The sequence below is a fragment of the Galendromus occidentalis genome, unplaced genomic scaffold (genome assembly GCF_000255335.2).
Source record: "Galendromus occidentalis unplaced genomic scaffold, Mocc_1.1 scf7180000077527, whole genome shotgun sequence".
In the NCBI taxonomy this organism is placed as follows: domain Eukaryota; kingdom Metazoa; phylum Arthropoda; class Arachnida; order Mesostigmata; family Phytoseiidae; genus Galendromus; species Galendromus occidentalis.
Window position 1 is genome coordinate 597,622 of NW_003805515.1, and position 20,252 is coordinate 617,873.

The 20,252-nt window shown below is 50.8% G+C and overlaps 2 protein-coding genes across 2 annotated transcripts; both read left to right on the top strand.

Annotated features, from left to right (window-relative positions):
* Positions 1 to 5,332: 5,332 nt before the first annotated feature.
* Positions 5,333 to 7,551, top strand: Hus1-like (Hus1-like checkpoint clamp component). The gene is made up of 8 exons (XM_003748013.1): positions 5,333 to 5,404; positions 5,902 to 5,968; positions 6,087 to 6,214; positions 6,349 to 6,474; positions 6,603 to 6,704; positions 6,818 to 6,889; positions 6,968 to 7,133; positions 7,236 to 7,551. The coding sequence occupies exons 2-8, from the start codon at positions 5,914 to 5,916 to the stop codon at positions 7,409 to 7,411; spliced, it is 825 nt and encodes a 274-aa protein (XP_003748061.1). The 5' UTR covers positions 5,333 to 5,404; positions 5,902 to 5,913; the 3' UTR covers positions 7,412 to 7,551.
* Positions 7,552 to 11,268: 3,717 nt separating this feature from the next.
* Positions 11,269 to 19,910, top strand: AcCoAS (acetyl coenzyme A synthase). Its single transcript, XM_003748006.2, has 7 exons — positions 11,269 to 11,381; positions 12,924 to 13,416; positions 16,511 to 16,602; positions 16,966 to 17,434; positions 17,610 to 17,802; positions 17,929 to 18,645; positions 18,788 to 19,910. The coding sequence occupies exons 1-7, from the start codon at positions 11,372 to 11,374 to the stop codon at positions 19,052 to 19,054; spliced, it is 2,241 nt and encodes a 746-aa protein (XP_003748054.1). The 5' UTR covers positions 11,269 to 11,371; the 3' UTR covers positions 19,055 to 19,910.
* The last annotated feature ends 342 nt before the right edge of the window (positions 19,911 to 20,252 follow it).

A 20,252-nucleotide genomic window follows, 5' to 3' on the forward strand; every position in this document is an offset into this window, starting at 1 on the left:
AGAACTTTCCGATTATTATTACGACCCGACTCGCGGAAGGATCCCTTTCGGGGATCGCTCCCCACCGATGGTCCTGGGAACGTCGGCGGAGATACTCGTACCTTCTTCGGATTACCATACGAAGAGAGGATTCCATGCTGGTGCTCGGATTTTTCCGCAGTCTAGTCTCTCAGCTCGCTGCGATTCCCGACTGCCCAACCTCAATGCTCGCTCCCGACTGGAGAGTCTACTGTTTCCAAATCGTATCTCGCGTGTTCCAGGAAAAATATCCTCTCCCTCCCATAGAGAAGTTCGATCCCGACCAGTTGGAGAATGCCGGGACGGACCAGAGGGATATCGTGCAGGCTTTCGGACAAGATCTAGAGCCGGCTCAGTATATCGACGACGTAAGACTCATTGTTCAGTTGCGCTTGAAAGGAAAAGAGAACAAGAATCTTTTAAATATGGATGAGCATCCAAGGCTGAGAGGGACGACATTCCAGGAGGATGAGGAGGACGGGCAAGAGGAAGAAGAGGATGACGAGGAAGAGATCTCCGACGAAGGAGGGGAAGATGGATCCATCCCGCAGGAAAGTCCCGGATATCGTTTGCCTGACTCGATGAAGCAAGCAACGGATAGCCTGCAGAGAGAGATTGAGGAAACAATGAAGCTGCGAGATGAATTGATAGCGGCTGCCGATCGGAATCTGCAGCGCGTCGAAGCTGTTTCAAAGAACAGCCACAGAGCTGCTGAGGAAACAACTCAGAAAGCTTCAACTATCGTCGGAAACATTGCGCGCGGACTGACAGCGGCTACAGGCGTCGTCAGAGAGACGGCCACAGGCGCGGCGCGATCAGCACAAGAGGAGTTCGGACGATCTCCTGGAGACAGCGAGGCAATCGTACCCACCATCGCTGTCGACATGGTGCAGAATCCTACGCGAAGTACCCAGGATGCCTTTGGATCAGTCCCGAAGGCCGCCAACGACTCAGTCGGAGATCAAAAACAGATGAACAGCGAAACATTGGAAAGGATGAAAGCTGTTGAACAGGTGAAATGAACTCCGTTCGAACAAGCCAATCTCACGATGAGATCGCTTTCTCGAATACTGAGCTTATGACGCGAATCAATTTCCAGGCGATGAAGGAAGACCCTCAGAGAGACTGAGATGAGAGGTCCGACTCCTTGAAAACGAGTAGGTTGATCGGCGCAACGACTGTAAACCAAGCAGATCGATATAACGCTATGCCAGTCTCGTCCGAGCTCAGCCCGTATCTTCGCATCCTTTCAGACCCGGGTGTCGATATGACAGAAGGGAGCTGCATCTCCATGAGGTGAATATAATCAAAGTGAATAATCTTGTGATATGAGTTCGAGAATAGTCCTCGAAATAAAGTCTTGAATATACGACATTGACTATCTGTCCCTGCCTCTCAAGACCCACCAGATTTGCTCTTGTCTCGCTTTCCACATGGGGAACTAACTTACCTAATCATTAATCACATATTCATGCGCCCATGGAGGATCAGATGTTGTGGAATACAGGATTTAGACAAGCAGAAAGTTTCCGTTCTATTCCCTACCAATCATTGATGAGAGGATATCCAAGAGGATCGGAAATCGTCAGATCGAAGGCAAAGAGGAAATACTTGTCCGCCTCCCCGCTACGATAGCTGTCCGATTGGAATGGAGCTCTCGGTTCACTCGGCCCGATCCCCAGGAAGTTTTTCTCCTTCCCATCTCAGAATGCTCTTCAGCCATGCGGAGCTCAAGAACAGATCATCATCTTTTCTCTGGGTTGATTAGCTTCTCCACAAGGATTCGTCTGCCTGCTTATTTTAGTTTATTATAATTATCATGCATAGATGAGATACATGGCTTTGATCTGAAGCCAATGAACACCTTTCAAAATATCATATCGCGACCCGTCGTCGCGACTCGCGACCAGCATATCTTCGTATCGATGCATACGTTATACTCAGATATACTCATATCAAGGCCCATGTGGAGCTCGAAGCCCCCGTAGGAGCCAATGAGGCAACAGGGTGTAATTCCAATCATGAGCCCCGAGATAAATAACTCGAGAAGACAGCTATTCGATCATTATCACTGAAACAAGATATATCGCTCTAAGTCTAATCCCCACGGGATCAAGGACTGAATATTTCCGGAGCGACAGTGGACGCAATGACATGGTCTTCTTCCAGTACCCCTGTAGGACCTTTCCGTATTGAAAACCCAGAAGAGGCGTCTGGAGTCGAGACGTCTCGAGGATCCTCTTGCCTTGAATGAGCTCGCCCAGGCAGCGTGCGGTGCTTTCGTATCACGAGTTTCTCGAGCTTATAACCTGCTTGAGGTCCTGATGTAGAAGAATCATTCCCCGTAAGCGAACGGGCAGCTCTTCGATATCCCTGTCCAACGTATACGTCCGAGCTGCAAGACATTTCAAAGCAGACACCCGATTGGTGTCGTAGACGATTTCCGTATCCTGTCTCGTCACAGGGCAACAGAGATCAGACAGCCAGTCGCCAAAAATCAACTCCCTCCGAGTTTGCGTCAGTCTGATCAGAGCACCTAGACTCGATAGCATCGGACACGGTTTTTCGACATAGGCAGTCCTCAGCAAAATGCTTGGACAATATCTGTAGAGCAGCTTCCTGATGGCTCTGTGTGAATGCACCGCAAAGCTCAGAGACGCACCTCGGGCTATCAATCGGTCGACAATGTTCGGTAGTTTCGAGAGGTTGTTCATCAATTCGAGGTCATCGATGCGAGGTTCAGGTTTCGTGAGGCATTTGAATGAGTAAACGAGGAGATAATTTAGATAAATATCGATACAGCGCTCCGGGATCGACTCCAGATCCGTGCGGGGTAGATGCCAGCCGTCGGGAACATCCACGCCCACTAGGAACAACAACATCGCTTGGAACCAAGTCGGTTGCAATCTCCGGATGTGACTGAAGGCCGCGATGAACATCCGGGCATGTTCTCGATTCTGATTCGGATCCTCGTATGCCGAACGGGTGTCCGCAGTTCGATCCAAGAGGCTCACGAGCTGATCGAAGTTCGTTGCCGTGTGGTACATGGTCCGCAAAAGTCTACAATTGATCAGGCCCATAGCGTGAGATTGAACGAGGAACTCGAGGGGATTCTGTCGCTCCAGTTGTTCCTCTATGGCTGCTATATCTTCCGTCGACTCATAACACCGCACCGGACGAGTATCGCGAGTTATCCCGTTACGGTCACGGACTTTCTGGGCTTTACGAAAAAATTCCAAGTCGCCAAGTTTGTCCATGTTGAAGCCCTTGCTCATGACGAGCGCTTCATCGATTAATCTTATTTGTTGATGTTCGAATATGAGAGCGACCTCTTCAGCGCTGGTTTCTTCGAATTCCAGAAGTTCTTCCTCGGTGACGTCTCGACTTAGAATCAGCATGGCGTCCAAGAGCATCAGTTCTCTTCTACGCAAGGAGAATCTCGATGACTTCCGATGGAATTCTCGGAAGAAATGAATAAATTCGATGAAGAGCTTCGTTTGTGAACAGCACGGTTCCGGCACACGACACACGACACCGGTGTAGTCACCGGGTTGATACGCTGAGCAGTGGAAGCCTCGACATAGGATCATGTCTAAGCACGGTCGCATGAGGTTCCGATCCCTATTATGGGCGAAATGATGAACCAGAACTCTGAAGGCCCTCCGGTCGTCCGGCTTGATTTCGAAAGGTTTGTTGTCTAATAAGTCTCTCACACGTTTGATGTACGCGGGACCGTCGAGTTCACCGGGCTGGAAATGAACGATAGAATCTGAACTAGGAGCCTGAATGGAAAATAAACCGAGAGATTATTATTTATTATCTTCCAGTCAGCATGCGACGGAAGCGCATCTCCGGCTGCTAGTCGTGGAATCAAGGGAAACTCGTGCTCCGAATAGGGGAATCGCGTGGTCACAGAGCCGATAGATGAAAATCGAGGATGGTCCCAAGGAGCCGGTGATGAGAACACCTCTCCGTTCGACCCAGTCGATTCAGGAAAACACTTACGCATCCCATGTGCGGGTCGATCGCGTGCTGATTCACCAACATTTCTCCTACGATTGTTCCACAACTTTCCCACGAAAATTCACGGGAGCCGCCTTTCAAGTCATCATCGTTAGCTACATGTTGCTCTCGAGGATCGTCTCAAACAGCTGACTCTTCCTCCGAGACCCTAGACCGAGCTCAAACCCTAGGAGGCCCGCCTCCGAGGCTGACAGAGCCCGCGCCCGATTCGAAAATCCGGACAGTCCATGGTCCACATGTGTAATAAGTCAGGACTGTTCAGACAAACTACGACACACACCGAGGCTCTCTTGATGTAATTCTACTGGAGGTATCCTTTATCCTTTGACATTGCTTCAGTTACGTTCGCCTTCGCCCCTGGGACCGTCGCTGCGCCCGGTTCAGCAGAATATTATAAGGATTCCCTGATTATGAATCGAATACTCTGTACTCAGCGATCCGGATGAACTATCTTCGTATATGCTACCCATACATATGGAGGGTTACCCTTCAGACCTCCAATGGGGGGAAAGCGATATCCTTTTATGGATATGAAGTCTAAGCGGAAAAGAAGAGATTCGATATCCTCCAGAAAAGTCGAAGATCAAGACGTTCTCCTTTGGACATAGGAGCTACGAATCGAGAGGGATTCGGTGTTTCTCCGGATAGGATCGAGAGGAAGCATTATATTCTCGATCAACTCAACAAGCAGGGGTCGTTGAGGACGTGCTGAATTCGTTCATTATTGCGAGCGGTTCACTAAATCGGGCGTCCCAAACTTTTCCTTCTAATCGGTCGCGACCTACAAAATACTTCTCTGAACCGGATGGATACTGAATCGAGAATTGACCGTTTTCCGAGCCGAGGCTCCTCTTAGTGAGAGCATCGAAGATCGCGCATAGTGGCCTTCTCGCCCCGCTGATTCTGGCGGCCTAAAGGGCCCGCCGCGATTCTGCGCGATCGAACAAGAACGACGCGAGACGTCATCTGACCGCGAGAAAAGATGGCGGATGGTGATATACGGATGATGACCATGATTTATGCATTTTCTTTTGAGAAAGAGGACAGGCTATGATCCTCGCGGAGCGCGGAAGCAGAATCGAGCCACAGTTTCCGGACGTTCCGATCATTGATGGGAACGTTCTGGACATCCAGAAGAGGCTGTTATATAAGAACAATCATGAAATACAATGATGCCTCCCCGCGGATACGGAGGAGGAAACTCAAACCCCGGCTCTGGTCCCTACACCTCATGCGCTCATGCGTCATCGTGGACATCTCCATCGTGGATCGAATGCGGTATCTCGATGTGCCCGAGGTTTCCCGATGGCAAAGAGTGGATCAGCCGATCATCACCACTCCGGAAAGAATAGAGTCGGACATTGTGAGTTGTGAGTGAAATACAATTGATTTAGGTGAAAATATACCACGTGACGCTGGACTTGATACAGCCCTTATATCCGGCGCAACGATATCACCTGCTCTGCTCCGCCTTTCTGCCTAGACGGGGTCACCAGTCACCACGTTCTTCGTAGCAGGTCGTATAGCAAGTATAAGCCCAGAGACTTTTTACGTGTCTGACTTCTCCCGAGGATTGGAGGATCGAGTAGTCCTTGGCGATCGAGTAGGCCTTGGTTAGTAGACTGTTGCGTTCGGAATGCCGAGTTCTCCGAAGGAATGCTCGGAGGCTCGCCTCCTTCTTTCGATCAATTCGAGTAGAGAGAAAAAAAGGACTTCAGGGTTCAGGGGGGGAGTTTTAGGATCTCCAAGCAGAGATCACCATCATCATCGATTTTCTACATGACCGTGTAGACTTCGATTCGGACCGCGGGCAAACAACATCATGTGCGGAGAAGTTTGTACTTCCTGATCTTTCTTCAGACGAACGAAAGGATGAAGTTTCGGGGGGCGATCACAGACAGTGTCAGAGGACTCCAAGTCTTCTTGAGTGAGTTGCTCTGGCGCGAACCTGGAACTCAAGCAATAATGGCGAGTTCGATTTGGGTTCCCATATGCCGTGTCTCTCGTCTCTCGCGAAATAACACGAAACGCTCTTCCTGTGCCAGGAGCTGTCCATATGACATCAAAAGTTGCCAAACATGTCGACCTTCAACTCACGGAAGACTCCATGAATCTGATGGTGATCGAACCAGCCAACAAGGGGGGACTGCGAGTGAAAATATCGATAGACAAGGTGCTCATCAGGTTTTCCGCTTTCGATCCCCGGCTCAGGCAGTGAGACTAAACTGAGACACAATTTTTTTTGCCTGGCTAACTGGGGCATCATTTCGTCCGCAAGGTTAACTAGGACATCATCTTTTTTCGCAGGAGGAGCTGTTCACTGACTACATCATGTCAGGGGTGTCTGAAGAGCTGAACGAAATCCATCTCGAGGTTCCAATATCGGTCCTCCTCGAAGTACTGAAGCACGCATCTTCCGCCCACAGCTTCAAGGCAAGTTTTCCGAGAGGTTCATCGCATAAACGCGAGCCCTTCTCTGGAATTTCCGAGCATTCTACAGTTGAATAATTCTCCCGTCGCTTATGAAGCGATGACAGCAACTGAACTCGAATTCACTGCAGATTAAATTGTCCAAGAAGAGCACACCGGTACTCGTCGCCTTGGCGGAACTGCCGTCCGCCATGAGTGCACAGAGATGTGTTTCCCACGATATACCTGTTCGAGTAGGTATCGCAAAACTTGGGCCGAATACGCGAAAATGCGAGGTCCACCCGAATATCCAAATTGGGGAGAGTCATATCAACGAATCGTTCATCAATGTCTCGCGGTACCGCAGGTTATCCCGGTGGCCGATTGGACGAGAATCGAAGAACGAGAAGAGATGGATGCCAAGATTCGATCGTATCAGGTAAGAAGAGAAAATGAGCCGGATTTCGCTCCATGCCGTTCATGGACAGAAGAGATCGACTAATCAAGGATTTCGCAGGTGAATCATTTCCGTTCCTTCATCGAACGTATAAAAACCATTTCAAATATATGCTCGTTCCGAGTTACTAAAGACTCCGATGGAGATCTCGAGCTGAAAGTCTCAGCGGAAATCCCTCAGCAAGTTCGGATCGTGACGACATTCAAAGACTTACAATACCCGCGAGGTGAGTCGATTGACGAATCTCTACCGCTCACTGGGGTGTGCGAGCCGCGATTTTCAGGATCAGAGGGTCGGAGCTCTTCTCTCACTGAATGATTCGTTACAGAGTGCGGTCCCGCTGAGATCAATCTAGACATCCGGAAAGTGTCCTCTCTTCTTGCTGGACTCCATATCCTCCCAACATGCCTCGAAATTCACATCGTGAACAAGGATTTCGCCAACATAGTTCTGGATTTCGATGATATGCGAGCTATTCTAGTTCTACCGGCCGTACACTCTTAATTGGGAGGAGGAAGTCTAGAATGGCACGCATCATTCCGCGTTAGCGCTGTGGACATGGTCTTCTTATCATGCGCCAAGTCGGAACGTCTGCTTGGAGAGACTTTGTCAATGGCCCCGAGAAATACAGCGCGTGACCTGGTGAGCATCGGATCTTTCTGTCGATCTCCCCGGAAAGGACAGGGCTGGCTCGCTCACTCCACGCACATCCGACCTTCAACGAGGGGAATCTGGGGAGTTCAGCAACTTCCTCTGCTCATCGGGCCTCCCCGAGAGATCATCTCCGGTGCGACAAAGAATGCGTAGCCGCCCTACGAGATTGAGTGCCCGTTACGTTCGCGCCAGTCCTGCGCGTATCTATTTCCATCCGGTTCATAGTCCGCCCGAGATGCATATTCTCGATTATCGTTGCGAATTCCAGGACTGCATCGTCTGTTGACCACCGACACATTCATTCTGAGTCGCGGAATCTACATGGCCCCGTCGATGTTCAATCTCACTGCTCGCCCGTATGCTCGAGCGCTCACTCGATGGTCAATCGGGGGTCCCCATTCTGGATACTCGAGCTCACATTTGGAGCCTCCAACAAATTCCCCGGTTTTTAATCTCCACTGGAAACCAGAATAGAGAAATTGTGTGATTGAACGAGAGAGGTTTACTTTGCTCTTTCTGAGTCTCGCTTGCGCTCCCAAAGCACTGGAATGAACACTGCGTTATCGGATCGTGTCGCGACGAACCATTCTGGCTCGAGTACACCGGAGGTTCAACTGAGCGGGACGATCGGAGAGGAAACATTCCAGCGGGGGAATCGAAAGCCGCGCTTCTCGAGCGTAATCTTCTGCGCCAATCCGGATGAAGAGGAAATGTCCTGAACGAGTATTTGATTTTTCCAAAATGAAGGTTTCGATCAGAAAAAGGTTTCGGAGACTTGTGTCCTTTGTATTCTACTCTTCTCATCCCGGTCTCTGCCTCCACATAACCACGACTTGAAGGGATTCATCATTCGGATGCGTACGATTTTAGCGAGGCTCCTACCTCGTATGAATAATTCGGCCGAAGTACGAATTCTTCTGTGATCCTTCATAATATGAATCTATGAGGGTATCATTCCAATTTATTTCCGGACGAGTATGTGCATCCTCGACGGTACCCATGGAGTGGTTCCGTCAACTGTTTCCGGGAGCGCTTTCCAAAAGAGACCGACACTGTAGAAAGATCTCGTGCTGAAATCGTTTCAAGTCCTGCTATTTCACCTGTTGCTCGAGACTTTTCTCGCGGTTCCCGACTCTGCGACGATCCTGCGGCTTCCCTCATGGGCTGAGCAAAATTGGGTATGTATTTTCGCCCGTTCACACCGATCGGAGAAACGACATAGATACAAGAGACACAATGTGCAATAGATCAGACCGAAAGAAACTTCCGATCCTCTTGAGCGAAGGTTAGACGGAGTTCAATGTGTCTCTGAATCGAAAAAGGATATTCCTCGGCTTGCAGATGATTCATTCGAATCGTAGTGGGTAACTGGGTCTCGAAAACGAACGGTGATGTTCTGCATGGTTCGATCAAGTCCACCTATTTTGGGGTTCGCTTCGATTATAGCGATAGCGTCCGCCGCAAAACGATTATAAACGGTGGCTGCGTGAGTTATTCCCTTTCCTTTCACACCATGCTGTCGAGTGCGGGACGGAATCGCTCCACGATGACGAGCCATGGCGCGATTCCATGATTCGCCCTTCCTGCGGCTCATCATGGAAACGCCACGAATAGCCGACAATGAAACGATGACAGACGAGACTCGAATCCCACAGGGGTGACCTTGAACCGATGGATCCGACAAAATCTCATATTCCTGAACTGCCTATTCGCTCGAAGACTTCGCTCCGAGATCTCTGTCCCACTTCTTCTAGAGGATCTGAGACTCGAAAATTCTATTATGTAGGTCAACCCCCAAGAGACGAACAGTCTATACTCAACGCATCGGCTCTGGTGGAGAGCTATCAATCGCAGGGTCGTAACCCGTACACCCATAATTAGAGAGTCCCGGGTATTCTCGAGGAGTGTTCTACTCGAGCTTCGTCCCGATCCCTGTAGTCATATCGTGAGATACCCAACGACTACCGGCCGCAGCCGACGCCATCGATGCTCGTCGGGGAGGATCTAAACGATCGCACGGGCGGTTTCTCGCACATGGGTTGTTCGCGAGGGGCGGGAGTTCAGATAGCCGCGAAAAAACGTAGGAAGCTGCGAATGACCGCAGGAATCGTCGCGGACAGTGTCCGACGAGAGATCTCCGATGATCCAAGTCTTCATCCATCTGATGAGCCTCGCTCTTAATTTGTGCATGAGCGATGTCTTCCACCCCGCGAGGCATCACAATTCCCAGACGGGCGCTCAGAACGGCAGTGTCTGGAGTTTGGAGAAGGTTTATTTGCGTTGATCCGGAATCGGAGCCTCGCGCCGCGAGAGTTTCCGCGAGAGAGAGATGATCTGAACTTCGACCAGACTCCGATCTTGATTTAGATTCCATCATCCGGGTCGGCCTTTCCCGTGTTAGACTGAAGATATTTGCAGACTATCCGTGACGAAAGATTATTCCGACCGCTCCGCATAGAATCCCCTCCCGACAATGGGAAGCTCTGGAGATGGGAACTCGCTCCGCCACTTACGGGGAAGGGGAAAGCGGGGGTCCGAGTACGTTTCGCTGCGCGTGTTGTCGTCACGTGTCTTCACTGAGGCCAGACGGACGCCGCAATCGACGTGGCGCCAAAACAAATCGTAGCCTCGGATCCGCGCCCGAAAACCGGTTGAAAATAGGGGGAAAATCCGAGTTTCATGACAGACTTCCGTCACACGTAAGTCGATACATCGCTCAACACGAGTCCCAGCAATGGAAATGACACCGACTGCCATCGCACAGCCCGTGACCAATCGACAGCATCGCCGTACAATAATAGTGAACGACGACAACGAATTGGAACGACGAGTCGAAGAGCGACACCAGGTCTTCGTGACATGCTTCTCCGACCCGGTCGCCCACAACGGAGTGAGTCTAAATTGTCCATGGTCTCATGAGAGAGAAAGACTCGATCGTCTTGCGAGCACGAAATTCCTCCAGTGCACGGACTCGAGGTGTGCGATGTTTCCCATGATAAAATGTCAACATGATGGGAGGAGATGGAGATATCTGACGGGAAGAGTTCTCGAGACGCATGACTTGAAATCCACCCCTCAAACACAGCCTTGCGGGTAGCCTCCAATGTCTTGCGTCCCCGTTTCTCCTCGAGAACCCCAATCGATTCGGGAATTCTTTCGCCAGCGGCGCGGTTTCTGGGAGTGACGAAGAGGTATACCGTGTATTGACCACAACGACGAGTTCTTTGAATCAGAGTGTCGTGATTGTAATTCGATCGATGTAGTCAATTTCTCCTGCCGAAGTCGGTCTGCTTCCTGCGACGTGCTTTCGGTGTCCTATCGATGGAGTCGATTCGGATCGGGCATATGCTCTCGGCCAATGAGCTTATTAATTAATCAGTCAGTCAGTCGAGGGTCTCGGCGCAGGACTCGCCGTCATACGGTGAATCTCAGTTCACGACGCAGACCGACTTCCGCTCTCTCCGAACCTGCATCAGCGCAGGCTTACTTACGCTTGTGAGCGGAGCATGAGATTTCGAACAGTTCAGCAACAGGATCGGAAGCTTTCCCCGAACGAGTCGTCGCGTGTTCCGCTCTCTCCTGGCTCCGAAATCGAGAGTGTCTGTCCGTGTAGCTTTTCGAATGCTAATGCCCTCTCTGTTTTCCAGAGAGTGTTTGAGAGGGCGCGACAAGCGCCTAAAAAGCGCCCGGCATATTCGAGCCCACCTAAAGCGAGTGTCTCACTCCGAGAGGAAACAGTCCACTGTAAGCTATCACCGGAAGTGTATCGCTCCTCATACCGGCAGAGAAGTCAATCTGCAGGGCTAAGCCATGGATTGTGGTGAGTACAGCCGTTCCAAGCCGCTCATCGAGCTGTGCATGCGTGAGCAGGAGTAATGCCTCTCGAAGTATCCCTCACACCGAGCGCACTGGCTGTGATTCACATTTCCCGGCTAGTCTGTGACTAATCGGTTAAGCGCACGGAATCTCTTGCATTGTCACATACCGTCAAGACTTTATTGGGACCACTTGTAACGTCCTAATGGCTGAAACCTCTCTCCCCCAAGAAAATGGCGCATGTTTCGCCGACCCCCAGAACCCGCATTGATCGTATGCGTACTGGAATTTATGTCTTATGGGATGGCATAAGTTATGGAATAAGAAGTACCGAGTAGGTATGCCTGGCGTATCCATTCTGGGAATCATGGTCGGATCTCAGAAATCCTTCGCTTCGCAGCTCGCTTTTTTCTGGCAAGGTTTTCCTCGGGTCATTTAAAATCTTGATTGGGGTCGAAAAACGTTCCGTTCAGCTAGGATGCGCTTGGAAGTTTTCATATCAGTCTCGAGTGCAGGAGCGTCAGTAATCTATTCGACGCGTGAGGAGGATCTTCGCGAGCGGAAAGTCGTCGAATCGGACGATTGGAAGATCAGAGCGACGCAGGGGGCAATCGAGGAGCAGATTCTCTCGTTCGAGAGGTAACATCCACAAAAATCAGATCTGTCCCCCCCCCTTCTCATTTGCACTCGCAAGGCTGACGTCAGAACGAGCCTTCCCGGGGAAACCTGATCCGGTTCCATTGAGCATGTAGCGAATTTTCCTCCCGCTCGATCCGGTCAGGACGAACCAGTTCTAAACATTTTTGGCTTTGAATTTGCACTTTCATCGTCTGAAATGTCGAATGATTTCTTCGAGGAATCCTCTTCTGAGTCCCGTATAAGTCTCCACCTGGAAAAACTCCAGTTTAGAAGGCCGCAATCAAGTCTGTGGCTTCACCCTACCCTCCTCCTCCTTCTTTTCATCATCATGCGAGCGGCGTCACTCATTTTCTTGCCGCCAACACTCGAGATTTTCATTTCCCGCTTCCTCCTACATCTGCGTCTCTATTTCCTCGCGGCAGTCTCTCGCCTCGTTTCGCATTTCTGTCTCCGTCGGAGTGAATGTTGTTTCCCCATCTTTCTGTCTGTCTGCTTGATTTCTCCGTGGGTATACCTTCTGCGGCCGTGGCTATTATCGCTTCCCCGAGCGATAACGCTATAGAACGCTACTAGATCCATTACGGTAACAGCTGATTCCCGAGCGGCTCTTTTCAGTAGTGATTGCTTGACGATGGTGGTGGTTGTAGTTTCGGGTGATCGCTGTTTGAATCGGCGCATGCGCTTTCGGCCTTCAGTCCGCTGTCTCTCCCTCACCTTGTGGCTCCCGGGTTACTTCGGCGCTGCTCAGAGCTCCATTGCTGTCAGTCCGCGATCATCAGCGAGGACTCGTCGTCGACTGGCAGTCGGAGAGAAAGAATTTTTCTTTTTGGCTCCATTACCGATCGTCCAGTCGGGGCGAACAGTTGTCTAATCGAGTTCTCTGTTCCCGTCGTATCCGTCTCCATAGTTCGAAGCGGAGACACTGAGTGTACGTGTCTGTGCTCGCTGACCTGCCCCGTGCTCAAGAGGTCTTCGTCTCCACTCCGAGGCTGCAGGGCGAAGCAAGGTTGCGATATCCGATTCAGCAATAAACGACCGAAACAGCTCCAGAACCGAACCTCCTACGTCAAGGTCAACAATAAGATCAACAAGAAGAACATGGCTGATCAACTCTACGAGCCGAATTCACGCGTGCGCGATATAGCCTTCATCAAAAGCAAGGCTGAATACGATGCGCTCTACAAGCGCTCCCTGGACGATCCTCAAGGCTTCTGGAAGGAGATCGCCGAGCAGTTCCACTGGGAAAAACCTCTGAGTGGCAAAGTGTTCGACTACAATTTCAACGTCAACAACGGCCCAATCTTTGTCAAATGCATGGAAGGCGCCAAAACCAATATATGTTACAATGCTCTCGACCGGAACATTGAGAGGGGACTCGGAGACAACATCGCGTACTTCTGGTGAGTTCTGCTTCCGGCGCTTCTAGTCCCGAATTTCTATATGTCGCATCCCGGGATCTATCGCGCAGCGGGGGGGGGGCGGGGAATGAATTGGATATCCAGAATCCTGAACGCCAGTGGATTTTTCGGAATCGTGAATCTCGGAAGTTTTCGATAATTGGGAGTCACTGCGCTCAATGAGGACCGCGGTCATCTTCAGGTTGTTCGCTATAGTCTTTATCTCCCTGATTAATGACATAGACACGGACTGGTCGTTGTATTCTGACATTCAGCATAGACGGAAGTAGGAAACTCGATGTTCTGCGACGCGGTGCTGTATTCAGGTCTCACATGGAGCCTATTCATTCAGTGAGGATGTTTCGCGCTATAAATCCATCTCCGTTTGCTCCGAAACCCGCGGAACAACAACCAGTTGCACGGCGAGTCAGCTTCACCGTCTGGAAAAAATACTTTCGATTCCGACTGCTGGAATATCTCGTGTCCGCGAATCAAAGAGCGTCGATTCTCGTGGTGTTTTCTATTTTATCTTCGGCGCTTTCTCCCCGCTGACCCACAAACCGAGTCTTCTGGTGACGGTGGCTGCAGCCGAGGGTTCCGGCTCCGGGTTCCTGCTCGAGGGAATTTCACGTGCTGCTTTGCCTGCGAACAAGACGGATTACTAACGGCGTGGCGTCGACGAGGGGACTGCACTTTTCTGGCGTGGCATTGGGAGATATCTCATATTATTTCTCATTAACTACATTGTCAAGGAGTCCACGCTGTCGGCCCGATGACCTGCGTAGGGTTGAGAGCATTGCAAGGAAGGTCAAGTGGCCACCATAACATGCGTCCGCTGAATTCTGTAGGTGTTCAGGCGTGCTTCAGTCCAGAAGATTCGTCATAAAATTCCTTGGAAAGCTGAGCAAGAACTTCACAAGGATAAAATTCCAAGCGAGTGTTTTCTGCGTCTCGCTGTCCTCTCGCTTCGACGCATTCACTCGTCCCGAGTTATCCAATAATGAGATTTGCCCACCGAGTTGTTCCTTATTCGAGCCGGGAGATCGGTCGGGGAGCTGAATTATTCAGAATATTTCCGAGGTATGATATCTGTTTTTCCTCATCAAGAACCCGCTCCCGCGGGAGTAATCCGTCGCTGAGGACGGTCTTTCTCGGTGGGAGAGCTCTCCCAGCTTGTCGCCTTGTTGACGTCACATCCGCCCTCGATATAGAAACGAGATACATCGAATCTTTCAGTCCGGATCAGCGATCCAGAATTTCTTCTCAAATGCTTATTCCCGCAAGATTAGCGCTCACAGGAAGCTGGTTCGAATGTGGAAGTGCCGCGTCGCCCTGACGGGCATGGTGTGACGTACGGTTTACGGCAACCGGATGTCGCCATGATTTTCCAGAAGGGACTCTGTTTCTGGAATGACGGCGTCCCCCGCCGAAGAATTGATTTCCCCACCTGTGGCTCGGTGCTTCGAGAGGCCGGTCGTTTGAATGATCCTCGATCGCAAGATGGACATGTTTGCAACGGGTGATTCCGCGATTCTCCTTTTCATGTCGCGGTTGTCCCTCCGGAAAAAAATCCAATGGAGAGTCGTCGATCGAGGGAGCGATGTATACGTCCGTCTGCCTTCTTCACGGCGACGTTCATCCTTGCGTGAGGCACTCGTGAAGATTCGCTCGAAGTAGTGTGACCTTCAGCAAGCGGTCTCATCGGATAAAAACATGGTTCTCGTCACGGGACGCATGAAGTTGAATGCTAAGCGGTGAACTTCCCGTATTATAGAATCCTATAAGCCGGCATTCCCGAGATTTGTTTCCGACTCACAGGGAGGTCTACGGCATTGAGATTTACACCTCCCGACTCGGGCTTGAAATCTTCCCCCGAAAATCGATCCCGTTCTTCGGGAAAATTAGGGTATGTCGATCAGGTTTTCAGGGCTCCAAGAGTTCGGATCCGAGAGTCGTTCGCGAATTCGGCTGGCGATTCATTGCCGCTTCCGCCATTCGATAAATTTCATCGCTCCCTGCGGAAGTCGTGATCCAGGTGATAACCTCATTTCCTTCGGCACTCCTCCTCGCGGACAAGATGAATCGCAGCTTATCATGAAGGAATCGCTGAATGTCCGTGGATGCGGATCGTGAATGAGGCGACAGTCTAGCGAGGCTTCGCAATGCGAACCTGTGCACTGAATGAATCTGTGCATAGAGTGCCTAGGGTCTAAGGACAACACACCACCCATACCGCATCGATTCCCTATATCAAACCATCTCCGAGCGATCGAAATTAGCTCCCCCCGCCCGTGTTTTCGGGAGCCCTTCCATATGGGGCCATTTATCGCTCCGTGTAATCTTTCGGAGTGAAAAACAAAGACTCCTTAGACCATTCGGAGCTTCAAATGTTCCGCGAGAAAGTAACGTGAACATCGGTCTGATCATAGAGAGCTGATTGTCTGTGGTTTGCTCGAAGCTGGCAGAGAGTCTCGTCGGTACCGTTGGCGCTACCGATGACCCTATCCGGCATCGGTCAGAAGCCGAGTGCTAATGATTTTGAAGATGATGAACGGCCGCTCCCCATGATGAAATCGGTCACAGTACCCAATTCGTCTCGAATGATTGATAGGAACCGACGCAATCTAACTCAGAAGCGGACGCGAGACGAGATTCAGAAGTTTACTGATTACTTGTTTCCGATGTTGCTAAGCAGCAAGCGGCAATCTTCATGCGGAAATGGACATTCGCATGTCCAGATTCTACTGTCTGTCGCCAGGCGGTCCAAGAACGCGTCTTCGAACACATTCTTTGTGAAGTACTTCCTCCGGCTGCTCGCTAGTCGTAGTGATTCAACCTTCACCCGAGATGATGCCTTGGGACATGAGTGGGAAATCCCAGCGATTGCGGAAAAGTTTTTCTTCCACGGAGGCGCCCTCGAGCTCCGGGTTTCAGTGGACGATTAGCCTTCGAAACATCCGTCAAACGGGTGATCAAATTTCGAAAACCTAGCTACGACCCGTACAGTGAAAAGATGAACCTGCGATCCACACGGAGACGATGGAATTCAAAGAAAACATTGGATCGCTTCTATATGACTCATGTTGAAACCTTCCAGGGAGGGAAATGATCCAGAAGACACGTCATCCCTCACTTATACCGAACTCTTGCGGCAGGTCTGCAAGCTCGCCAACGCCCTGCGTTCGAAAGGTAAATAATAGGCGAGGACGACCTCATGTATTCCCGGAGTTATCTTAATTGTTGCGTTCGAAATGATCTCGAGCACACCACGCTCCTCTCGCTTGGGGATACTCGATCTTGGCGGTTTTCCGTACCGTCCTCCCCACTGGCCGCACCCCCAAACGCCAGAATCGAGTTGGCTGTGCCCTCACGAGGCTACTCCGGATTTATCTGTCCGGATAGCATGGAGCGTTGGTGTTGACGGAAGAAATAGCACTCTCGGTTCTCGTGGGGCTCTCTCCGCATAAGTACACATTGGGTGGACTCCACTAGCTTAGCTGTCCATCTCTCGGTGGCAAGGTCAGAAAGCTCACGCTTCATTGGTTCCATCAGGCGTCAAAAAAGGAGACCGGGTCGCCATCTACATGCCCATGATCCCTGAGCTCGTTGTCTCGATGCTGGCTTGCACGAGAATCGGAGCCGTACACTCGATTGTTTTCGCGGGGTTCTCATCGGATGCGTTCGCGGAGCGAATCATGGACGCCAAAGCGAAGCTCGTCATAACCTGCGATGGGACTTGGAGGGGCAATAAACTCATCAACTTGAAGAAAATTGTTGACGAAGCTTTCGAGAAGCTTTCTCAACAGGGCTACGAAGTCGATAATTGTCTCGTGGTCCGCCACCTCACCCCAGAAGCGGGAGCGGAGGCGCCCTCGATTGAAGGCAAACGCCCGTATGCCCCTTTCAAGGAGCGACTCGGACCCGTGGATACTTGGTTCCACGAGGCGGTCGAGAACCAACCCGACACCTGCGCTCCCGAGTGGCTGGACTCTGAGGACCCCCTATTCATTCTCTATACCAGGTGAGCAGCCCACAATGTTATTTGCTACTGTGCGCGCGGGATCTTCACACACCAATGTCCATTAACTCGATGAGTGACAATTACTCGAGTTCGCTCTGTCGGCTCTCTTCGCGGAACAGCAATCTCTCCGTCGTCGATCTGTCGGCTATCATTAAGACCTCTTTTTCGCATTCAGCGGATCTACGGGAAAGCCCAAAGGGATCCTCCACACCGTCAGTGGATACATGCTGTACACGGCTACTACGTTCAAGTACGTTTTCGATTATCATATCGGAGACGTTTACTTCTGCACGGCTGACATCGGTTGGATCACGGGGCACTCCTACGTCTGCTACGGACCTCTGCTCAACGGCGCCACCAGTGTTATTGTGAGCTGGATTAATATTCGGAATTTGCGGGGCTCTCCTAATCCGATCGGGACGTTCGACGGCTCGAGCGATCCTTCTATCGCTCAACTCTCGCTCCGCTGACCGATCCGATATTCCTTATTTCAGTTTGAAGGAACTCCGTTCCATCCCACTAGTGCTCGGTTGTGGCAGATCATCGACAAGTACGGCGTCACTCAATTCTATACCGCACCCACGGCGATCCGAGCCCTGATGAAAGAAGGGGATGCCTTGGTCACAGGCTCGTCCTCGCGCTCTAGCCTCCGAATTCTCGGAACGGTCGGAGAGCCCATCAATCCCGAGGCCTGGCTCTGGTATCATCGCATCGTGGGCAACGAGAATTGCGCCATCGTGGATACTTTCTGGCAGACAGAGACAGGTGGCCACGTCATAACTCCAATTCCCGGAGCGATCTCTACGAAGCCCGGCTCCGCGACCGTTCCGTTCTTCGGAATCGAGCCCGCCATCCTCGATGAGAGCGGGAAAGAACTATCAGGAAGCGCCGAAGGCTACCTCGCCTTCAAGCGACCCTGGCCGTCTACCATGAGGACGATCTTCGGGGACAATGAGAGGTTCGAGACGACCTACTTCAAGAAATTCCCAGGATACTATTGTACTGGGGACGGCGGCCGTAGGGACGAGGACGGCTATATCTGGGTCACTGGTCGCATGGACGACATGCTGAACGTGTCCGGTCATCTCCTATCGACTGCTGAAGTGGAATCCACCCTTATCGAACACGAAGCAATCGCCGAGGCGGCTGCTGTTGCGGCTCCGCATCCCGTTAAGGGAGAGTGTCTCTATTGCTTCGTGACACTTAAAGAGGTAAACACATAGCGAATAGTGAGCGAGTCGTCCCGGCTTCGACCTCTGAAGGATATGAGCATAAAATAATTCCCGCATACTACCCGCTTCCCGCTGAGCTCGTCACAAATACGATAGACGATAACTATGTGATACGTTCCAGGGTTACGAGTATGGTGATTACATTGCCAAGCAATTGCGGGATAAAGTTCGTGAGAGAATCGGACCCTTCGCGGCACCTGACGTCATCCATGCCTGTCCCGTACTCCCGAAAACTCGTTCTGGGAAGATCATGCGCAGAATCTTGCGTGGCGTGGCGGTCAACAATCGAACCCTCGGAGACCTCAGCACGCTCGCTGACGAAGGAGTGATCGAGACGCTGTTTGCGACTCGTCCCGACACGGCCCCATCTCTAGTTCGCGTCCAGTAAAAGCTTCGCGTATATCTCGGTCCTTTCCGCTCCAGAAAGAGAACCACACCCTCTCCCCCCTCCGTCAGGTCGAAATATGACATAAGGTCTAACATATCGTCTTCAAACAACTAATTGAGTTACGGGTCTTCGTGATGGTGATGATGATGACGACGACCACGACTATAATACAGACAAAAGGTCGACAGACACATCACTGACAGCTCCTCCGAACAGCGCTTCTGATACTAGCTGGAAATTCAGTTCCGAAAAGAAATTGCAATATTCACAAAGGACGGAAATCTACCGATCGTATCCTCGGAAATTTCCGGAAAATAGTGAGAAAAGCTGATGTGATCATGATGAGTACAGATGATAGATGAGCGTTCTACTATATTTTGAAGCACGTCCCGATGATTTCCGTTGGAGTTTTGAAACATACCTGATTTCCATAGAGGACTATGCGACCCGTCTTCGTGCGCGACGAGGCTGAAATATCGGCCGCAAGCCACTCAGCCCTGAGGCGAGATTCTGACCCGCGGCATTTTCTATTCGTGACCCATTATGAATAAGTGACTCAACCTCCACTGACAAATGTACCAGTCGTTCGTGATCCCGGAGCTGTTTCACGGACTGAATCATTTCAATGAGAGGTATATTCATAGGAACTATGGGGTACCTGAAATGAGAACAAAACAACACGCTGGGAAACATGATGCTTATTTTGTGTTGAAGTTCAAGCTCTCAGTTGTGTTTAGTACTTAATCGATGACACTTATTGAAGGGTAGAGAAATAATGATTTTAAAACATGACATGTATCGTCAACAAGTCTCAGACGAGAAGCAGCTGAAGACAAACAAGGTCTCCACAATTAAAATTGTTGCCTTTTCATGTATTTTGTTGTGTTCTTCCTTTTTTTCTTCGATCACTATTTCCTCGATGCGAACTCATTCATTTCACCGACGATAGTTCCATACCACGCACTCTGTGGAGGGCTCCATGAGGAATGAGCAACAAACACAAGGCCCGAAAATACGGGCTCCGACGGCAGGATAATAGTGAGATATTCCCCCTTGAAAGCGGCGAGAAGCCTACCTTAATGTTATACACCGACTTCTGAGTATTTTTGATGCATTTACAAGAAGTTTTTCGAATGCCACGCTCCGAGTGACACCTCTTTCCGGACGGCACGGTGCGAAGTCTCGGGTTTCGCGATCA

Coding starts and splice junctions, on each gene's coding strand:
- Hus1-like (XM_003748013.1), top strand. CDS start 5,914: ATGAAGTTTCGGGGGGCGATCACAGACAGTGTCAGAGGACTCCAAGTC. Junction 6,215..6,348: donor TGAAAATATCGATAGACAAG/GTGCTCATCAGG, acceptor CTTTTTTCGCAG/GAGGAGCTGTTCACTGACTA. Junction 6,705..6,817: donor CCCACGATATACCTGTTCGA/GTAGGTATCGCA, acceptor GCGGTACCGCAG/GTTATCCCGGTGGCCGATTG.
- AcCoAS (XM_003748006.2), top strand. Junction 17,435..17,609: donor CTATTCATTCTCTATACCAG/GTGAGCAGCCCA, acceptor TTTCGCATTCAG/CGGATCTACGGGAAAGCCCA. Junction 18,646..18,787: donor GCTTCGTGACACTTAAAGAG/GTAAACACATAG, acceptor GATACGTTCCAG/GGTTACGAGTATGGTGATTA.